The sequence below is a fragment of the Phalacrocorax carbo genome, chromosome 3 (genome assembly GCF_963921805.1).
Source record: "Phalacrocorax carbo chromosome 3, bPhaCar2.1, whole genome shotgun sequence".
Taxonomy (NCBI): Eukaryota; Metazoa; Chordata; class Aves; order Suliformes; family Phalacrocoracidae; genus Phalacrocorax; species Phalacrocorax carbo.
The window spans coordinates 79464267-79487176 of NC_087515.1; the positions used below are offsets into that span (position 1 = coordinate 79464267).

At 40.7% G+C, this 22910-nt stretch overlaps 1 protein-coding gene across 2 annotated transcripts in view; it reads right to left on the minus strand.

Annotated features, from left to right (window-relative positions):
* Positions 1–22910, minus strand: part of SOBP (sine oculis binding protein homolog) — a 115473-nt gene that overhangs the window by 85651 nt on the left and 6912 nt on the right. For both annotated transcript variants that reach the window (XM_064447509.1, XM_064447508.1), the window contains exons 2-4: positions 19809–19947; positions 17760–17945; positions 5404–5555 (exon numbers count right to left, since the gene is read on the minus strand). In XM_064447509.1, coding sequence (XP_064303579.1) covers positions 5404–5555; positions 17760–17945; positions 19809–19947 — 477 coding nt within the window. The remainder of the gene's footprint in view (positions 1–5403; positions 5556–17759; positions 17946–19808; positions 19948–22910) is intronic.

Genomic DNA, 22910 nt, shown 5'->3' on the forward strand with positions numbered 1-22910 from the left:
TTTATATCTCAACAGAGCAATGGAGATGTTTGTCATCTTGTCCCCTTCTACCTTCAAGCATTTGCAAGAAACCTTATTAACTGGCTGCTGTGGCAAATACATGTACGCACACGTGCAGATGTGCACGTAGACACACAAGCACATATAAACACACTTGCACACGTTCTATGCAAACCCACAGCAGAAGCAGCAACTTTGTGAACCATTTATTAAATCCCACTTCTCAACAGCTCTGCAGAACAAAATACAGATGTTTTCACAGAAACCAGGTAGGACACCTGCTCTACACCGACCCTTCTGAACACCTAATTAATACAAGTTAAATCTCTAGGAGAAATAGGTTTTCTATTCAGAGCCTCATGTGTTTCAAAACTTATTATGGAAAGGGACCCTAAAGGAAGATGTAACAGCCAAGCTTTTTTTTTTCCCTGTCAGGGGCATTTTGTGCATCAAGTTGGTTTAAGTAATTTTCCAAATTTCCATGAACGATGATCACTTTACAAATTAAATTTTGCAGGTGCATAAGAAAGAGAAGAAAGTAACATACTTTTTTGCTGTTACTCATTGAGTTAACAGGGAGATTGTTAAATGTTTCTTATGCACTGTTAAGCTGCACAATTAAGCTTGAAATCAAGAGAACTTTCTCTGACAACCCTCAGTAATAATTTTGGGGAATGATAGCTGCTGCTTACTCCCAGTTTTTAGCACGTGTTTGCATATACATGTCCATATTAATCACATAGGGATATACATTAATTAACAAAAAAACTACTCAGGCAGGAGTACTAAGGCTTTATCATGTTGTGTGCACTTTATCATCTTTAAATATAATTTTAAAATGTAAGGAATCATCTAATGCAAGAGAACTCAGAACTAAATAAATGCATATGACTTCTTACAGCCCCATTTGATTGTTCATGTTCATTCTTGCTACACACATGAGATAAAAGAGCATGAAACACACTGCCTGTCTGCACTACCGACTCACACGTGGTACTGCCCATCACTATCCTGTACAGGGAGAAAAAAGCCATCATCGTTTACATCTTCATGCTGCTAAACAGCAGTTTTACTTTTACTTTTTGATTTATGCCTTTTTCTTTATTAGTATAAATGAAATTTGTCTGCACTGTAAACAAAAACATCTATAATCTTTTTTCCTGATTGGGAGGCAGCGCAAAACAGGAACAAGGTCAAGTATAAAATACTGGCTGACAACCTTGCAGTCACTTCGTCTCCGATGTCTTAGTCAAATCAAGTAAATTATCCTTTAATATATCTGTGAACAGAGCCTATAACCTCTATGAATTCAATCCTCATTCTAGGTTTGGCTATTTGGTCATCATAAATTTGTTTTCTGACCCACTGAGTCAATAAACTTAATTTCAAAATTAATCTTTTCAGGCTTCAAACTCACTGGATCCAATTATGAACCCAATCGTTCCCTTTAAATTTAATATTCTGAAACTTGGTGGTCTACTGCTTTTTGCCCTTATGTGCCTCTCTGGTACTTAACTTTATATTAGTTGGCCTATAAAATTAAATCTCTAAGGAAGGAAGCATCAGAACCGCTCCAAATCTTAAATCTTCAATTACAAACATTAGTACAAAATGCTCCCTTTTCCTGCAATGCTTCCTTTTAATTGGTATTATTATGCACAACAGGTTATCATTATACAGTAATTCGTTATGTGTATTTGACTATGCATACTAGACCAAACTGGAGCAGGAATGCAGATTTGGGTTACTTTTGTTTGGGGGTGGTGGTGGTATTTTTAGTTTTTTTCTAAATCGGATCTAGTTTAAATACTTTGCTTTTTGTCTAACCCCATTTTTTTCTTCATTTATTTCTGGTAATTAAGATAAAATTACACTCTTTGGGGAGACCCATTATAATTTCAAAACATACATATTTCTATTCTTGCAAGGCATGGTTGCTAATATAGATAGCTTTAAATGGTCATGACCGAAGGATACCTGGGGCAAAATTTGCATTTTTTACAAGAAGAGCAACTTAAAATTGCACAAGCCTTTTTCTTTACAAACTCCCCGTCCCAGCCATGAAGCTCCCTGACAACCCTGGCCATGTATGGATGCAGAGGGAGCAGGGGCACAGCTTCCTGAGCACAAATGGACACAACTCTGCTGGGACAAAAGGCAGGAAGGACTGATGTGCACCTCTGACTAAACTGCTTGGGTTCAAACATTCCCGAGGCCAGCAAGGCTCCAGCTTCTTCCAGTGTGTCGCTACTCTTGCTAAACCTCCTGCAGGAGAGGGCTGGGAAGGAGTGAGAGGTTGGCAGCAGTCAGTGCCCAGCTAACCTGGGGCTTTTTGGAGCGCTTTTGTTGCTCTCTGGGGGCACTTCAAGGTGGTCTCATGCCAAGCCTTCTCCCAGCTGGGAATCCATGGGCATGCATTGCTTCAGTATGCATTTGCCCCAAGTATGGGAGATTTGTTTATTAGGATGATGACAAAAGTCCTAATTCTGAACAGAGCAATTGGCATTCAGGGATGGATAATTTGCAGCACCACTTAGTGCCATTCTGAGACATTAGTGATGACTTATTCTTTACTGTTTAAACAGTCCTATCATTTTAAGCAAGCGCTTATTACAGCACTTCTTATCTAGGGGAGGGAGGGAAGACTGCTTAACACAATCCATTAGGAAATCCAAGCCTTAAATGAAGTGACCACAAATTCCTATCAGCTCACAGAAATGCAGCAGCTGTACATATTTAACGTAACACAATACTATATTGTGGCGGAGATCCACTGTTTAAAACATACATATAAGGCAGGTGAAATGTGACTGTTATACTCCTCTGTTTGAAAAATGAGAAAGCATAGAGTGGCATAACTTCTCAAATACGCAAATAAGCATTAGACTCATGGAGAGAAGACAGGTACGCTGTTGGACTAGTCATAACAGATTAAAGGTCGGCGGTTAAATCTGAAACTATTGCAGCCTTGTTCCTTTGATCTTGTTTCTCAAGACTCCGCTCTATTACTAACAGGTGAAGTGCAAAACAAGAAGCATGAGGGTCTGCTGAATTCTACTGTACCTGTCTTAATAAAACAGCAGCATTTCCTAAATATTCTGTCCCCTGATCATCTAATGCCAAAAATACACATGCAAGGGGCAGCTCCAGATTTCCACTGCTAGGTCAGATCCTGTGCTATTACAGCTTCCACAGGTGCAAAGAGGAATAAAATTTGACTCACTGGCTTAAGCTTTGAAGCGGAGCCAATGCAGCAACCAACATGTTATCAATTATATGTTATCTCACCACGTTTTGCCAAGTCCTCCCATATGACATTTTGTTAATTTGCAACCTCTTTAGTGAAGAATAGGATATTTCACTGGGTATGATGGTATATGAAAAGATTAGGAACATCTATTGTTATATAGATACATACAAAATAATGAATACAGAGCACTTTCTGGGTGGAAATATTCAGCATCTTTTAGCTTCCAGAAGAAGTTAACAGAGGTGTCGGAAAGGGAACCAGGGTGGATGAGATGCTCTCATTCATCCTTTCTCATAATACAAGGACAAGGAGGCCTCCAGCAAAGCTCATGGGTAATGAATTGTAAGTCAGGTAAAAGGGGACTTTTTCATATATTGCCTGACTGACTGAATTCATGGCCATAAACTATTACTGAATCCTACTACTCATGCGTTAGTAGAAAGTTGAAGCACACCTATGCGGTATGTTAATATGTATTTATTTTCATTTAGCAAGGGATCTAAATCTCCTATTTCAGGATCCAAGCTGTAGATGAAAGAGAATCCACCATGAACTGGTTGCCCTTTCATCTGTGTCCCCCAGGTTTCCCCAAATTATCTAGTACTCATCACTGCTGGGCACACAGGACCATCTAACTAGGATCACTGACAATGCCTCCATTACTATAAACTATCTTACCCATGTAAATTTGTGACTGAAAGTCACGGGAGCATCAGCTGACGGTGATCTGTCACCCCAGAGCATCTTACACATCGTAAGGCACGTTGAACTGCACATGCATAAACGTGCATGTGTGCACATACACATACATCCACGGGAACTCATTTTCAAATAAGGAGCATCTAAGGAGCACGTATTTCCCTCCTCTACACTTGTTCTAGATAAAAAGGATGTAAGCACCATTCCACTCCTCGCAGAAGACTCATGTGACTTTAACTTGCCTGTCTGCTCCAGTAGACATTATGAGCTTGATTCTCCAAGACTGCCACTAAAATTCCACTCTACTAATTTTTGCAACCTAATTCTTCAGGCATTTTTTTCCTCTTTTTTTTTTTTTTTTTTTTTTTTTGGCAGGATGATTTGACCCAAATTTATAAAGGAGGGTAATTTGCTATAGCACTGCATCTTCAGTCTAGGATCCATATGTACTTATTTGTTATTACCACAGATGTAAAAGACCAGATTTAGAGACCGGAATTCAGTTTCAACTCGACAGGCTTTGAATGTTCTGTAGCATGAGGGAAAATGGCATCATTTAGAAAACCAAAATGTAAAGGGTTTTATGAATAATAAGCATTTCTAAGACAATAAAGGCTACCCAAAGACTCACACTATTAAGCACCAAAAGGACACAGCTACTTTTTCAACAACTAAAAATGCTGGAGCGTTCCTTCGTTATTTTTCTTTAAATGACATATCGCACATTCTGCTGCAGAAAAACAGCTGCTGAAGTAACCTAGAGGGCATTTTCAGGCACTGTATTTCAGTGATTACAGCAATTTTTTAGACATTCAATATTAGGATTGCATTCTAATTTTAGACAGAGTTAAATTTAAATTGAGTAGGAGGGGTTTTCATGCTACTCTACATGTTCTAACATTGCCTACCCCAACCCAAAAACTGTATAGTGTCTGAATTTTGCAGCAATGATAATTTATTAGTAACGACAAACTTGAAAAGAATGAAACTAGAGCTCACTATCAGCTGCAGGAAGATGTCCGCTATTGTGATGGGACCCAGACTTAGGCTCTAAAAGCATTTACCCACTGGCCATGACCCCAGTGCTATGGGATTTAGTGACACCGTCATACACAACCCTCCTCTACTCTATTTCCACGATAACTCTTCTTAGTGTGTATATGTAGCAAGTATCCTGAGACTCTAAGGCCAAATTGGGACTCTTATGTTAATGCTTATTAGTATTTAAATTCGCTGACTCTCCTAAAACCCAAGCATTGAGCTGAAGGAGACTGAAAGAAACAAGGTTAGTAAAGGGCTGACAGTCCAACAGACAATACAGATGGAAAGCGGAGGGACTAGGTGAAACAGAGAAAACAAAAGAAAAGAGCTTCTATTACATGCTAAATGAGACCCAGGCTGGGCCTGATTAAAGCTATGTCTATGTAGGTTACATCTTGCCTTATTTCTCTTACCTTGTTTCTCTTGAAATATGCTCTTCGGCAAGCTGCAAAGCACTTCTCGCTGCAGAAGCATTTCACTTCACTTCCCATACTCAGGGAATAGCGCTTGATTCCAACTTTCTGGCACCAGGCACACATTATTTGTACATTTGACACATCATCTTCTACAACAAAAATATAAGAACAATGTTTACATGAGATGCAAACACCTTCCTCAGACATCTGCACACTTACTTTTAGATAAAAACCAGCACCGGCTCATCTTATTTCTAACTTCCTCACTGTCTGAGAGCAGAACTGTGCATGCCTGTGATCACCAGCTCCGTCCTCAGGCGGCTGGTGACCTGTGCCAGCCAGGCTTGGTAGATTGGCAAAGCTTCTAAGATGGCTGGAAAAGTTTATTAGCTTAAAAAATAGTGCATCGCTGAAAAGCTCTAGAAACCTCGAGAGCGTTTTAGCATGTTTAAGAGTGCACAACTCTTTATTAAACAAGTAACCAAGACTAGAGGCTTAATGAGTATCGCTGCTTTATTCTTGTTACTTACAGTCAGTTGTAGCGAGCCCCTGAGGTGTTCTGCTCAGCAAGCTGGTGATAAAACACACCCGGAAGGTACTGCACCAAGGCAGGTCTCTCACAAGAGCCCTCTTCTAAATAAGAAGGAACATTAAATCCCCCTTTTCCATGTTGCTTTGAAATAACAATTAGCGTACAAAAAGGGGAGCTTTCGTGTGAATATAGCAGTCACAGAAACACAGACTCAAGCAAGAAGGAAGATGCAGCACTGTGGTAAAGTCTGCCGGGTTACTTTCCAGTCCTTATGCTCATCAGTTAAATTTTAATTCAGGCAGAGTTCCCGAGCCTCTTCCAAGCTCTCCTCTAATGTGTGTTAAAAACGTGGCATGTATGCCTTCTGCCACGTAAAAAAAACCCCAGGGCTTATTACTAAAGTGCTAGCGATATCCTTGTGTGGTCACCGTTCCCACCCCAGCTTCGCAGACTGGAGCAGTGAATAGTTAAGCCTCCTGAGCAGATCAATACAGTAAGTTAGCAGGAATCTTTCTGACTTAAAACTCAGAATTCTTCAGTTCTTATGTCCAGTCTATGATACAGCGTGACCTTTCAGTTACAGACAGCAGCCGTCGTCTAACTTCTGGGAAAAAAAAATATCCCCGAAGACTAATTGTTAAAACAGTTCCTGGTCCATGAGATGTGGAGAATTCATAGCTCAGAGAGTCTGTCATGCAGCCATCCCATTTCCCTATAAAGGATTTGTTTTTGAAGCTATGCTGTCATCGTTCTGTAAAATTATTGGCAAACTAATTTTTAGCAGAGTGATTTGGCTCCTTTCCCTGGCTATCATAACTCAGAACTACGTGCTGCATTTTATTCACCTTAACGGAATAAATATTGCCAGTTTAATAACTTTTTTCCTTCCACAAATTGTGTTATGATTTATAGGTACAAATAAAATTCTACAATGTAAAATAATGACCTTTTAGTTTTAATCAGACTGTCTACCTTTAAACCTATATTTAAGTCTAAGTTATAACACAGATTTGTGTTTAATGTATTTTATCACTTACCCTTTAGAGTGGGATTTGCCAATATTATAAATGCTTTCATACACTGAACATCAAGGAAAATCAAAACAATTTGGCCAAAATTATCACTAGCCATCTATAGGGTCAAGAAGGCTGCCCTTGAGCTTGTTGTAATCTCAGTCAGGCACACAGGACCGCAGGGTGCTGTTCCAGTGGTGCTGCATGGTGGTGTCACAGCTTGCTTTCCAGACCAGTCTTGGCCAGGATGCTAACTACTCCCGCAGAGCCCAAGAGCGCTTCCCCCCATTTTTATCCTGAGCCACCTGAAGTACTAAGCTTTTACAAAGGTGCCCTGATTCAGCTACTTTTGCACCATAATAAACCAATTCCTTACAGACTGAACTTGCCCCTTTGAATGTATCAGGACAACAGAAGAGACTGTGAACCGAAGGAAACAGACAGCAACCTCTTGTTTCAGATAACAGCAACATGTATTCTCCTACCGATAAGAAGTATTTTATCTCTGGAAAATAGAAGACCTACCAGTGATACCTTTCTAATAGTCTTCATTTCTGGTGAGAGTAACTGTCATAAATGAAAAAAGAAAATTACAGAGCTGAAAGAGAGTTCACTGGCAAAGTAGGTGCTGGAGCAGCTCTTTTTGAAGCAAGTTGACTCATCTGGGGCACCGTTTTTAAGGACAAGCACAAAGCTCAACTGCTGGGATTCTCAGGGGCTTTAATGCGTGACTTCACAGGGGAAGCACCTCAGCTATCATTCAACTCCTGTCCACTGACACACATGAACTGTCTCCCATGGGTGATCAGAAAGACCACACAATTGTCCATTTTCAATTACACAGCATCCCAGCAGCAGCAACAGCTATTTACATGAAAAGCTGCGTTACACACTTCTCTGCAGGAGGTTACGCAAGACAGTAAGGCTCAGTCCGCCTCCTTCTGCCAAAGACTTCCTCTAAGATAGATCCTGGCAAGAAAAGCAGAGGAGAGGGCACCTACTCTGTCAAGCTGTTGTCTTCCCATGCCCTGACCAGCAGAACTTCATCACCACCTCACGGGGAATCCTTTGAAGCAGCATTGCCTCACTTGTGGTCCATGGACCTGACAGTCGATAAAGCAGCAGAAAATGGTCTACAAACTACTACTTCCAGCCACTGTCTGCACATCCAGGAAGAGACAGCTGATATCCAGGAGGCATCATCAATATTAATCAAAATGTTCATCGTTTTGAAAGAAGGAAGGGAGGAAAGCAGGGAACGAGTCTCCCTAAATACAAGAGACTTCAATTATTTCTCTCTTCTACTCCCTTCTTGCCCCAGTCATCAAAGAATGGTTGCATACAACATAATACTTTTAATAGTAACAGTGATAATAAAACAAGATGCCTCTTCCATTTAATAAGACTCAGGAACACTGCTACAAAAGGATTAGCTGAGTAGCGCCATGTAGAGCAGCCAGGAAACAGCAATACTTCAGAAGGGGGTTTGGAGCATGCGCTTCCTGGAACAGTACACTAATATGTCACTTTTTAAGTCATCTTTGCTCCCTCCGGTGTAGGTTTGCCCAAGTCGATTTTTGATACAACTCTAACTTCTTGTGATGCAGTTCATCAGGTGAAAGAAGAAAACATTCGGTATCACATGACTGATTCCCTACAGACTATCAACAAGAGCCCCATGGAACCCAGTGGGAGGAAGACTTGCTCTAAAATCAAACCCTTTCTTTCAGCTTTAAGTGAAGCTAAGAACAGCAGAAAAAAAGGACCCCTTCTTGGTACCTGGGGTAGGTACAGAGTCGTGTCCTACGGCTTATGGGTGTGGATGACAGCTGGGGACAATGATAAAGGTCCAGACCTGATTATGTGCTTTCCTTCTTGACACTGGTTGCGGTAGTGGTCTGAGCAGACAGTGTGAAAATAACTAGCAGGCATGTTTTGTTACAGTGTATTATGCTTAGTGACCAAAAAGGAGGACTGCAACATTAACAGAAAAGTAATAGTCCATGTATTTCTACCATTACAATCCACCAGTGGGAAGCAATAACTTAAACTCAAAACATTAAGACTGTGTGAAATAAGAAAAGCCAAAATCTTGTTATTTAATTGCTGCCTTTTGCTAAACACAAACTGGAATAGACTGAAACCAGAAATGCATATCTTCCCTTCAAGATAAAATTCCCCTCACTTTTTCATAGACCTTTGTTCTGTAAGGCCAAATTCTTTAAAAATCACTTTACCAGACTCTTGCCTTTCTTTCAGGAAAATGTATCAAATCTCTGTCCTTAGAGCACTCAGCAAGAAGAACCTGCTGCGATGACAACACAGGGAAGCGAGGAATTTCAAATCCAGTAGGTCTGAGACTGCTTATCTGTCTTGAATCTTTATTCTAATCTTTTTCTGATTAGGTCTGCACTAAGAAAGCTTCTTCACAATAATTACATCGGTGTACTACATCGGCAATGTTCTCCTTTGCTCACAGACAAACTTTCACTGGTAGTCTAGCTTAGCATATCCGCTTGAGTAACATGAGCTCATCCTGACAGCATGCCTATGTCCATCATGTGAGCTCTCGCTGGAGCAGGCTCTTCTGATAAAGATCATTCACCATCACTTTCAGGACTCGCATAGCTGGGCTGACACATGTTTATAAAGTACAAAAATAACATTTGCAAGTCCTGGTACAGATCATTTTGAAGTGAAAGAAAATATTTTTTAGAACTGTATTTTTTTCTCCATCTGGGCTTGCAACTTTATGACCTGCTCTTGCAATGTGCTTAGCATGTTCTTGGATCTGTCACGCTTATGACAGGTAGCGTGGGTACTCATACAGGTGAGGCAAAGAGGAGTTGGCAGAGACAACTGAATAGTAACGGGAGAGTTTTCAGCAGAACATCCATACCGCTGTCTTCTATAATTACACCAGGTAATAGAAAGACATATTCCTTCCACATACAGTGCAAGATCGGAATTTCCCGCCTCTGCTTATCTGAGTTCTCAACTCTTCATAGGGAGAGCTATTGTGGGAGTTCCAATACTGTGTTTTTCTGCCCCTGGGTTGTGTCATTAGAGGTGGAAGAAGTACTCCCTGCACCCACCACACAGATACAGTTCAGATACGTCTCCTTGTGGTTTTTAGCCTGTGTATTTTTCGTAATGAACAATGCAATAAACATGGAGTGTTTGCAGTGTTAAATCATGTTCCCAAAGGGAGTAGTTTGTATAACAAGATAAAATTATCACATTATAATAACTAAATATGCATCAGTCTAAAGCATGCTTCAATTAATCATCAAAAGTTTGCACCGCCTCTTTAGGTCTTAATTAAGCAGAATGCTTGGTATTTTTTTCTTGCCTTTCAAACCAGTGTGAAGGAGCTGCAGAAAATTGTTCCTCTTAAACGCAATGAGCAGCAGTTTACACTAATCAATCTTATATGGAGCCATAACTTTTAGAGGTGGGGGGAAGACAAGGAAGGCAACGAGTACAATAGCGTAAATCCATCACGTAGAGCTCTGTCCCTTTATCCAAGCAAACCAGCTTGGCCTACAGTGCTTAGCAGGATGATCCTAAAATCCCTACAATTCTGGAGTTAAATCCTGATCATTAACTTTGAGGCTACAACATTCTACTAATGCCATTTTAAACTAACTGATACATATTTTCAATTTTAACTTCAGTTTCAAGAATTTGGTTGAAACTAAATGCAGCTACAGCTCTACTCCTGCAGATTATGATGATCCATGGGCAGGTACTGCAAAACCTTACTTTCCACATTTCCTTGCAAGACGTTCAGCAGGAGATACTCAATGCTTTTGGCAAGAAGAAAATGTCACTCCTGAAGGTGCCCAACCACAGTACTGCAGAAGTGCTGTTATGCAGAAGGAAGACCAGGAAGGCACAGGGTTTGGGACTGAGATCTCAAAGAGTACATCCCCTAGGCTGAGTAAGCCTGTGTGAAACCTGTACCTTGGTTGTGGTTGCATCTGTGATCTGATGCAGAAAATATTTTGGCACCCCATCCCTCCTCAGCGTCTCCCCACTGCCCATCTCTTCCTGCCGTGAGATTCCTTTCATCACAGCTATTCAGAAGCCATGTCTCCCCACTACTGCTTTCTTCTGGTTTTGCCTCTTTTTCTCTTTGCTGTGTCCCACCCCCTCACAGAGGCAGTTTGGACAACAGAGGTTTTTTGGGGGGAGCAAGAATAGCCCTTTTACCCCATGCTGGGAACTGCACTCAATCCACTGGCATACCTCTTCAAATATTTTCACTGCTTTCACTGCTACTTTCTAATGAAAAGCTACAAAACTTCCTGTTTAAAGACATTAGATCTTAACTTGACTCTAGCATCTGCAGCATTAACAATAAGGGCTCACTGTTTCCACTGGGACCTGCCAGGATTTCAGAATGCTTAATTCTGAGTTACCCGCCTGCTGCTCCCGAAACCCCAGCTTGCTATTGAAGAAACCCAAGTAGCACGTATTCAGATCTTTTATCCCAAAGCAGTTCCTGGGGCTGATGATCCCAACCAAGGCAGAAGCAGAACTACAGTCATTTTTCTTATATCTGAGATGCTTTATCTGATTAATCTCAAACTGAAAAATGAACAAAAACCCTCCTAAGACATTGCTGCAGATCCCTTTGTGATAGCACTTAAGTGCTGATCGTCTAAATAGTTGGGATGTATGACAAACTTAAGGTACAAAAAGTACCTTGGAAAAAGTAGTTAAGAGAGGAAGATTAAATAATAAGGCTGACAATAGAAAGCTTGCTGCAACCATTGCTATGGAAATACCTCAGGGGCTCTACAATGCCTTTCCTTTTAAGGACCAGTCTCTTGAAGTTCACTATGCTGCCAATAAAGCAAAGTGTCCCAGCTCCTTTTAAAAAATCATTTTGGGGAACCACGGCTTGCCTACGTTTTTTATGCATGAGTTGAGGCACATTCTCATGCATAGTTCAGTAAGGACTGAATGCACAACACACATAAAAGCTGGCGTTCAGGCAGGTTTTAAACATGCACACAAAAAAGCACCTATTTCTGCTAATAAGGGGGGAACTCCCTAACTATTTTGAATATATGCTATTAAAGTACATACGTGGACTTTGTGATTTTCTTTCTAGCACAAAGGAAACACTTGGCCCTCCACAGAGAGAAAAAGACATCAACAGTGAGCTAGATGGGGCAGGCATCCTGGCAACCATTGGCATTTTAAAACCCAGGCGCTAATAACACTACGATCGGTGTAAATTAGATGATGTTTCAAACTGAAAACAAGAGAACGAATTTGAAGAGTAGTGACGATAGGATTTGTTGCAGTGGCCTTTATTAGAGACCTAAACCTGCAGTTAGAGAAATTGTAATGCTGTTCAGCAACCAGAGTAAGATTCAGGAAATATTGAAGCAGGATCCAGAGCGTGGTAAAATGAAAGTCTCCTCAATATATAGACCTAATTAGATCTGATAATACGGTCTTTATTTAAGCAAAATGGCCACTGGGTTCTGCTTGGAATCAGACTTCTTGGTAATGCAGTCATAGAACCAATTCCTCGGTGAATTTAGACAGATGATCTTGGAATTCATTTTTACTGCCCTGCTAACTACCATTTAAAACACCTTCTATGCTTCCAGATTCCTCCAATACAATTTAAATATTGAGAGAGGTTACAGCGGGCAGTTCCAGACTGTTCATAAGGCAGGGACTCTGCGTAATCCCATATCCTGCACAAAGTTACTCATGTCCACTTATATTTACAAAAAAAATCCTGTAAACTTTAATTCTAAAGTTATGTTAAGCTGTAACACAGAAAATAACTCGTTCCTTTCTATAAAATACCTAATTACTCACTTCGATATTTGAATATGACATTTCCTTGCCAACTTAGGTCACAGGCCTATTGTACAAGGTAGTCAGCACTGGAATTGTTTCTGCTCCTCCTTTTAGACATTTTGCCTCATCAGATACAGCTCCTCCAGCCCATTCTTCCTTCACTTTCATGAGTTTCTGATAACTTTTGGTACAACCCCAATCATTATCATTTGGAAATCACTGAACCAAATATTATGTAGAGACACTGATTGGTGGGTTAGAGGATTTAAATCCCCTTTCCTTTCCCAAGTGTACTCATTATCTTGTGAAAACCCTGTGAGGGAGCATTATTCTTCCCTTGTACTTCTTTCCTCTGTGGAAAGCTCAGTCAACTGCATGGTACCATCCTCTCTGCCTCCGCTTCCACCACATCCCTTGACCTTCCCTCTCAGCACAGCGTGGAAAGAAGCTGATTCTTGTCTGGATGCTTGGAACAGCAGATGAGCTCTGTGCATCACTTGTACACAGAAGGAGGCAGGAAAGGGAAAGGTTTTGCTGACACTCATGCTCAAAGGCTAGACCAACCAGCAGTTTTACCTCCCCTACCAAGGCACTGCCATGGGCATCACAAGAGAAAGTAAGCTAAAGAGCACTCCTGAAAAACCAGGGAAACTGAGACACCATAGCCTCCAGCAGGTGCCAGGAGAAGGAGGCAGCACGTTCTCACCTGCATCGAAAGAATTTTTTGCATTCTTCTTTGACTAGTCTTGATTTTAGCCTTCCTTCCTCCCATGTAACAACAGCTGTCCAAACTTGTCTGAGTGGAAGGGCAGAGCCACCCTACGCGCCCTCTCAGATTTACTGTATCACTAAGGGCTGCAGGATAAGTTAGGATGTTTGCATGCTGCATACTACAGCCATATACCTGGCACAACTATAGTGGGATTTTTATTTCTAGATCATTCCTGGCTATCGCACTTCTGTTCCTTCCTATTTCTATGTAATTTTCTAATCGAAAAAAAAAATACTTTCTTTACATTGCTGTGTAGAAAATAAGAGTCTTCTAACACCAAGCAGAATCAATCCTAGTATCAGTTTGTTGCAATGGGTTGTACTCAAGACTAACCCTGAAGATCACTCGGAATCTGCTGCCAGCCCTAAATGCAGCTACCAGCCTGTTGGGCAAGACGGACGGCTATCAGCCACAATTACACTATTACACCAACTCCCTGGAGGCTTCACTGACTTATTTGCTTCCAGATGCAGGTCAGATGGCTGATGTTGACTGATAAAGTCCTGTTTGATTTGGGCACTGCCTGAGTGTGGTCCATCTGCCGGGTGGTGCAGATCAGCTGAGTGCTCTTGCAAATAGTGTCCAGACCTGAGTAACTGGCATCCTTCTTGTGGAGGCTTCCCATGACTGGATTTAGTATCCTCCGCTGACAGGCTGTACCCTGAGTCTGTAGACAGCCAGTGCACCACACAGGACCCATGAGTTTAACTCAGCCTTTTTCAGGTATAATTCTGGGGTACAGCAAGGAAAGAGTGCCTTTATCGGAGCTGTTTATATTTGGTCATGTAGCAGTCTAATGTTTTCCAGGATTGTATAAGCAAATTTTTACCTAATATTTCGAGTAAAATAGAAAGCTGAATAGCTTGGAGATAAAATTTCAGTCAGACTGTTCAAAATTATTTGGTTTTCAAACAGAAAAAAAAACAAAACACTTTACTGTAAAATCAGCATGAGAGGAAAAATGGTAATTTTGTTAACTGTTCAATGTTTTAGCCTGTTCATACATAATATGAATGCAGATAAGACATTGTTCAAAGTTTTCCAGCACACTCAAGGAAGACCTAATCTGCTGAAATCTTCAATGACTGCTTCCTAGATGTAGTTCAGGATCAGTACTCTTTCCTCTTCCTTCTCGAGCTGGTAGCTGTTTATGATACCAAGAATCATATCTGCCTCCCTGGAAATCCTGTTTCCTTTGGCTTCCTGACTCTGTCTTCCCCCAGTGCTTTTTCTACCTCTGCAATTACTACATCAGTGCACGTTGCAGAGCATCCTTCCTATTTCTCCCTTCAGGCTTCTATGAGCATCCCCTGTGCTCCGCTCCTTCTCTTCTCCCTCTTCTCTGTACAGAGTCTTATCTGCAAAAATTATTCAACTAATAATTCACTGTGACTGTTTCTTGGAGCTGCTTATCCTCTCCAGACCATTGCTCTCCTGTCCAAATGAATACCTCAGCCTCTGTCTCTGACACTTCTTTACTGGTGCTGACCCTTCAGTTCAAGATCAATACGGCAAGAATTAAAGTCTTAATAATTTCTCCATGAGTGCTCACTCCATATTATTTGCTCAATAACAGTGGACCGCACCATCATCTTTCCTGTCCTTCAGGTTCATGATTTAGATATCATTTTCATCTGTGCGCACACTCTTTTGAGCTATATTTAAATCTTGTAGATTTTTCTCCTGTACAGTTACTAAAAGCTTTCCCAATCCATCCACAAAGTCTGGACTCACCCCAACTCTCAGCATCTCAGTCACTACAGTGCATCACCGCCTGGCTTTCTCTCTGGCCTGTAGCGTAACCTTGTCCTATGCATGTCCACTCAAAATATGCTGCAAAGATCCCTTTCTCTGCCCAGTGTTTTAACCTTGAAGCCTTCTCTTGGAGTCTCTACCTCTCCCTCCTCTCTCCTTTCTTCATTTATTAACTCGAACAAATGTAAGCTGCTTCTGTTCTTGTGGCAGGTCAGTCATCGCCTCTCTCCCCCCCATGTTGAAAACGCTGACTTCCAGCTTGAGCAATTAATGAAGTGAGTCTTTTTCATTTGCCTGCTCAACTCAAAGAAGCACCTTTGTGCTGTTTCCAAAGTCGCCCCCTGTGCTTGTGAGGGGCTCCGAGAAAACATCCCCAGAGTTACTCTTGTCTGGCTTTGTATCACTCTGAAGTTTTCTGCTTTGATGTAGTGCCCACAAAACGGTGTCAAAGTGCAGCGCCAAGACCACTGCCTCGCACGCTGGCTCTCCTGGCTCCTTTGTACTCCCTCTTCTACTTGTATTCACCAGTTGTTTCTTGCCAGGCTCTTTGGGGTGATAATGACTAGGGCACCTACGCCCTAAGATAAAACAAAACAATTACTACCAATGCTTATTGCAAATCCCACAAAGGTTGTGGTTCTCCTCCCCCTCCGGTCCTCCCAAACTTTGCTCTCTGAAACAAAGGTGAGATAAATATGCTCATCTGCTCAGAATTCATGGTAATCTAGCACTCATTACTGATCATGGAATAAAGTCAGGGGAGGCAGAGGTTATGCATTCATATCCCCTATGCAAGTAAAACAACAATATTAATTATGAATTAATCAATTAAAAACTTAGAAGTTGGAAAATACTTACGAAAAGCCTTCTCGGCACGTTACCCTTAGCGGTACATTTGAACGCCGGATCACACATGGTACATGGACAGGCAAAGAACAGAAGATAGTTGACTGGGCCACTGTTGCCCTCTATCCATGTAACTACTGTTGCAGTAATTTGTTTTCTACTTCATAGTTCCATCTCCTCCTGCTTGTTTGATGTCATAAAAATCCAGCAACTGTGGCAGTTTGCACAATGCATGTTATAGCCTTGTGTTCGCGTACCACAAATTCAGCGTTCTGGATTCATTCATGACTCAGATTGGAGGAGAAAATAGCTTGGGATGGCACAAGCCCTTGATTAAAGCTTTAGGGCCAAATCAACAACAGCTGAGGATCCAGCCCATATGGCCCGAGATCTTTAGCTGTGTAAAGGCTGCAGGAATGGGCCCAAATAGCTTTGGTAATTAGCAAATATCATATAAAATAGATGAAAAGTCTTTGGCAGGGAATGCATATTGAGTAACATTTGGAAATTATTCATAGCATATTAGTATACTTATTTAGACATAAAACTCAATAGCATAAAAATAATTTGGGAGGAGCAACTGTAGTCTATCACATGACTGTCAACAGGCAAACACTTTCTTGGACGGGCTGGTATTTTACAGTTACCTTTGGTCAATGAAGGGCAGAAGTGACCATCTAACACCTGCACCTGATCCTACAAGCTGTTTTGCCTCTGCAGAAGCGTCCTCACACCTGGTGGAGACTCTTTAGCCAAGCTGCCTCCCTGTGTGCGGAGAACTACTGTTCTTGGGCAGGTATTGCAGGTCACCCTGTATATCTCAGTGCCTCAGTCACCCAAGAGCACCCAGAACAACACCCAGGGACATCCATGGAAGCAGGACTGAGCCTGCTCCCATCTAAATTCACCAACTATCGCACTGTGTTCAGCAGTAAACAATAGACCAGCAATTAATCACCCTGGTGTAGCCATAAGAGTAACTTTCACAGATTATGGTAAGAAGCACGCAGTGTAGAATAACTCATTTTTCATGCAAACTCTGAGGAATGGCATGTTATAAAATCACTCCTGATAAAAATCTAATGAAAATGTAAAACATCTCAGTGCAGTCTCCTGGGTAGAGTCAAGATCATATTAAACCCTCAAGAGACAAGAGACAACGGTCAGGGATTTCAATGAGAATCAAGAGACAGTTTTCCCAGGATGAGCTTGTTAACCTGATATAAAGACATGATATTGATTTGATAGCTTTGTCTCTTTCACTGTTTCCCTCATGCAGCTTATTTTTAATTTAATCACCTTCCATTATTTTATTTAAAGGCTTTATTCATCAGAACAAAATCTCTTTTTTTATATAAAAGCAGATGTTGAAGTGCTGAGAGTATAATCCAGCAATCAGAGTGTCACAAGCAGCACAAGTCCGCAAATCGCGTTTGCAGAAGTTTCTCAACACTAATAAATAGTCACTCTTCCACTCCATTGTTAAGTTCCCTGTGACTGGTTTTTAAACATTTTGAAATCAGCCCTCTTACTGTGACATCATGATCTAGCAATCTCAGGACGTGTCAATGACAGTAACCATTTTCATATATCTATTAGGATTTACCTGCTGGTGGCTTTATGAAAGGTGGTGGAATTAATGGGACAATAATAGGTACATTCCCGTGATCCTTTGACCCTGCTGGTGAGTCTGAAAGTCCATTTCCTGTGGCAAGCCCTGGGTAGCTTGGGTTTATATTGTACGGTGAAATAACACTGTCCTCAGGTAATTTTGGTTTTGGCAAAGAATTTTCTGTAAAACACAAAGAACACATTGTACAGTATGACAAATATATTTCTTAAATGCCCCTACATACTTTCACCAATCTTTTCTTTAAATTATTCACCCTAATACTAGAAGGGTGCACAAAAAAAACCCAGATATTTTCCCTCTTAAAGAAAGGATACTTTCCAGTATTCTTCAGAAATGCTCAATTTTTAAAAATCAAACTCACACTGAGGTCTAGTGTGGCTTTTTTTTTCTTTCAAAAGGTGGGATTATTTTGTCAAGCATATCCTTAGCATGCCTGATTTAATCAATGACACCCTATTCCTGTCCTTTACTTCTATTGTTTGCATGGTGACCACACTCAGTGTACTGTGACTTCACCAATGCAAGAAGCATAAACTAAAAAATACAAGAATTCCTAATTCTCTGTCAATAATATGAGTAGTAATAATGGAAAGGATTTAAAGAAAGGAACAAAATATTTAAATTACAGCTAAGTGTGCATGAAATTATGTCAGTTATTATTCTAATTCTTTAATCCCAAATCATCTCAGGATTCTTATTTCCCTAATGCACTGCAGTTAACTACGGGGCAGGACTTAATTTTTATTATTCCCTCTCCTCCCACCTCTCAGAAACACACTTTTTTCCCCTCCCATAGACTGCATACATCAAAAATTTCTATCATCTGTCACAGATATTCAACAACTTTGTTACACACAACATATTATTTGTATCGTGTCTATAAAAAAAAGTGTGTCACAAATTTCATCAGGCATAGACTGGAGGCACAAGTCATTCAATAAAAGATATATTTATTAGAACATAAATAAATTAATCACATTACTACACAAGAACAAGTTTCTTCGAAGGTGGCTAAATGACATTTTATTTTCAATGAAAAGTAAATATTGATCACCAATGTCACTATAGAACTAACAAGCTGCAAACATTCAATTTTAACGCGACTCGGTTGTTTCCCCTTACCTCTAATTTTCCCACCTTTTTTCTAGCCATCTCTCCTTCAGAACTGGTACCTCTGGTATCAGTACTCATTGCAACACTCGCTGAACACAGTGCTGCTGCTCTGCCCATCAGAAAGAAAACCCAAACACTGCTGGCCACAAACGCAGTGAACAGTGGCAGTCCAAGAGCGTGAAAGCTGCTGCAATTTCTTCTCTTTACCTCACATTTGAGGAATTCTTGTTGGGTAAGTCAAGATACAGCAATTTCCCATTCTCCTCTTCACTCTGATGACAAGTCCCTACACTTCCCCTGCGACTGAGGGGTCAGAAGGCAGCAGCTGAACGGCTGAGCAACAGACTGGGTCCCATCCTCCACATTTTGAATCACGAAGATCCAGCACTGTCCCAAACAAATGCCAGCCCTGGAGAACTTCTACAGCACTTGCAGAAGACAGCACTGCACAAACATGGATGAGGAGCCTTTCGTGAACATTCACGCTCGTTCCTACACGTGTTGTGAATATTCCAGCTCAAAATCTTTCAGCGTTTTAAAAAGCCATAGGCCAAAAAGCCATCGTTTTAAAAGCAAAACGGCTCCTCAAAGCCACACTGCTAAGGTGGCGCTCCCTCTTTTTTCCAGTTGTGAGCAGTTTATTGGTACCACAGGCACACAACTTTCAACTGACTCACAAAAGGTATTATCTGTGAAGATACATTAGCAAGTACCTACTAACAGCAATTTTCTTAAGTGAGTTTCCTCATACCCTATTGGCTTCCTTGTACTAGAAGGCGCTTTCCAATATTTTTATGTAAACCAACCATGAAGCAAGCAGCAGAACACGCTTCCCAATCCACGCCAATTCAGACAGGTTGAGATATTAATCCTGCTTTGCATGAACACAGAAACATGAAGTCTCATTACCTTTGAGAACAGAAATGTGCTGGCGGCTTTCCCCATCTGCCGAGTAGTTCCTGAATTCAATATCTTCTCCATCTTTCAATTCAACCTTATCATAACCATACCAGCCAAGGAGCTCATTCATAGTGTTTTCTGCAAAGTTCTGAAAGAGAAAAATTACCTACTTATTTATGTAATCAATAACCATTTGGAAGGAAGGGAGGACTGCATAAATCGAACCGTATCTGTGCTACACGAGGAAGTGTCAGGTTTGGCCCACCTCCTCAAAGACTAATGTTCATTTCATAAGTCAAGTGCATAAAGTGTAATGCATTTAAATCTCCAACTGGCACATGTAATTATGACAGAGACTCATATGTCTGTAATTTAAAGAAAATGAAAAGGAGAGTTATTTATGACTTGTGCTCTGGCATTCAATGTCAGAAATATTTTAACATACATACGTCACACAAACTTGCCTGCGTTGCCATAAAATATCTAAGACTGCAGCAAGACAATAACAGAAAACCAGGATTTTTTTCAACCAGCAGTTAATCAATCTTACTGCGCTACAGTCGTTTCAACTGGAGCAGGTCACTGACACAATTACAGTTCCTTGAGGTGCCCATGAACCAAATCAAATAAAATAACAGCAAGGACATTCTTCCTCAGAGTTATAAGCCCCTGCACAGTCAAACCACTTAAAAACTCTTCACCATGAAAGCATTTTACCATAACATTTCATACAAACATCTCTTATATTTGTTTAAGAAAACTGTTCTCAGTTTTGCCACATTTATTTTCAAACCAATTTCCAAGCAGCCGTGTGGTTATATTTTGTTTGTATAGAAATGCAAAATATGGAACATGACTGTCATAACTCTCAAATTCTATTCAAAACACGTCCTCTAGGTCATATGGCAAAAATATTTCTGTAGAAAATGCTCATTACCAGGCCAGGAGATTTAGTGGAGTAAGTTAAGAAATCTGCAGCCAGGCAACAAAGCTTCCTGAAACCAAATAGTGCCATGGAGCTCTACAGCTTACGGTTTTAGGAAACTACCAAAGGAAACCAGCTAATGAATTACTGCGACGGCAAAGATCAGTTGAAAGTAGTATGACAACTATAAAATTAAACAAAAAAGCCACACACAAAGCCTTTCTATTTGGTCTCCACATTTTTTTTATTATCACTTTTTTAAAACAAGTTCCAAACTTCATTTTCCCGTAAGATCCTGACATCTAAAATAATGCTCCTGGTAAGCACCGTCTCCCGGAACTCTGGCTACCAGCAAAGGAATAAGGAGAATACGACACCAATTCAAAACAAATGGTACGTGTCAAATCTGCAGGTTGCTAGATTTTGTCTAGTTAACTGCTCTAGCTTAATTTTTGAGTGGGAGCAAGTCTAATGATAGAACACAGCAATTCTCCAGTCATTTAAATAAATAAATAAAAGTAATCAGATGATAATTGCTTCCAAATTCAAAGCTACAGCAGGCACTCTGCCCCAGAACGTCAGAGCGCTGCACTGCTCCTGGCTCATTCATCACACCAGATTGCATAGGTGTTCCTGTCACTCAAGGAGCGCTGTAAAGCAGCTATGAGCAATAAACACAAGCAATTTGTACTCTTCCAGGACTATCATCTGTGCAATTGTGCTACAAACACACATTTCAGGAAAAGGAAAACCAAAACAAAAACCCACAGCAGACCCCTAGAGCACCACTTTCCTTTTGTTTTTCCCCTTTTCATTGTCACCTGACCTCCTGCTGGAAGCCTTCATTCTGTGGCCGTCCTGTGCAGCCCCAAATTGCCAGAAAACATTGCATCGTTCCACCTCTACCTCTAGTGTCAGCACTGTAAGTAAGACAGCCCATTGCGTCTGAACTGTGTCACTACTACAGTTTGCAACGAGTGCAACGCAGTGTAATGTGGCTGACACATACACTCACTTCTAAAATACATATTTAAACTCTCATCTGAATGATGCAGTGTTGCAAGTGTTTGAAATACTAGCAAAAATGGAAAATTTTTCTAAATTTTTTTTTTGGTTGGTTGGTTTTTAGCTTTTTAGAAAACTTCTCTCTCAGCACCAAAAGTCCCACTGCACCAATCCTGTCTCTAGCCCATAGGGGATCAAACAACTAAATGACCTGCAGAGAGTGAAACCTCACCACTGTAGCTCACCCAGAACAACTTCAAGGGGTCCATGGAGGCCCAAAGGCAAGCTCTGCCAGCTTCCCTTGCTCTGCTAAATTTCAGCAATGGAGACGCAACTCTAGAGACTAATCTTGCAAGGTAGAGACCAATTGACAAAGTCTTCCTGACTTAAACCCCATGCAACCAAATTAATTGAGTAGCTCTAAATTTGCCTCCTGTGGATGCTTTGTGTTTTATTTGCACTGTTGATCAACTCAGGCAATGAGCAATTTCTAATTACTTGTCAAGGAATATGTAAGCAAGGCTGTATATATGGGGTTTTTTCCTGAAAATTCATACACGTATATGTGTCTTCAGAATCTAGTCAAAGTGATGGTAGGGTTTGTAAAGGCACAAAGTTTAAGTACCTTTCAAGTCTCATTTTTCCTATCCATGATGAGTGATGCACAAAAATGACCACTCATAATGACAAAGAATATATCTGATTTTGAAATTACCCATCACAGAGACTTGACTCTTTAACAAAAAAAAATCACCAGGGTCTTTCCTACTAACTTCAATGAGAGTACAATGAGGTTGCATTTTAGTGGTAACAAAAGTAAGCACCTTTTTAGCACCATGATTTCTCAACAAGGATGCTTGGATTAAAAAAAAAAAACAAACACAAACAAACACAAAACCAAAACAATTAAGCCATTCTCCTTCATAATTTATCTTACCTATTACAATGATGCTGATCACTTAATACCTTAATACTGTTCTCTCAGTGGCTAACAGCCAGGGCTTCATTACACAGCACTTTATACACAGCAAACCAAGAGGATGATCCCATCCTTAGCAAGCTGGTAATCAAAGCTGAGAAATGTTTTCTTCCACACTAACTCTCTCACATAGATGGGCATCCACAGAACTACATCACCTTCCCTCAGACTCCTGACTACAATACCTATTTGCAGCAATGTC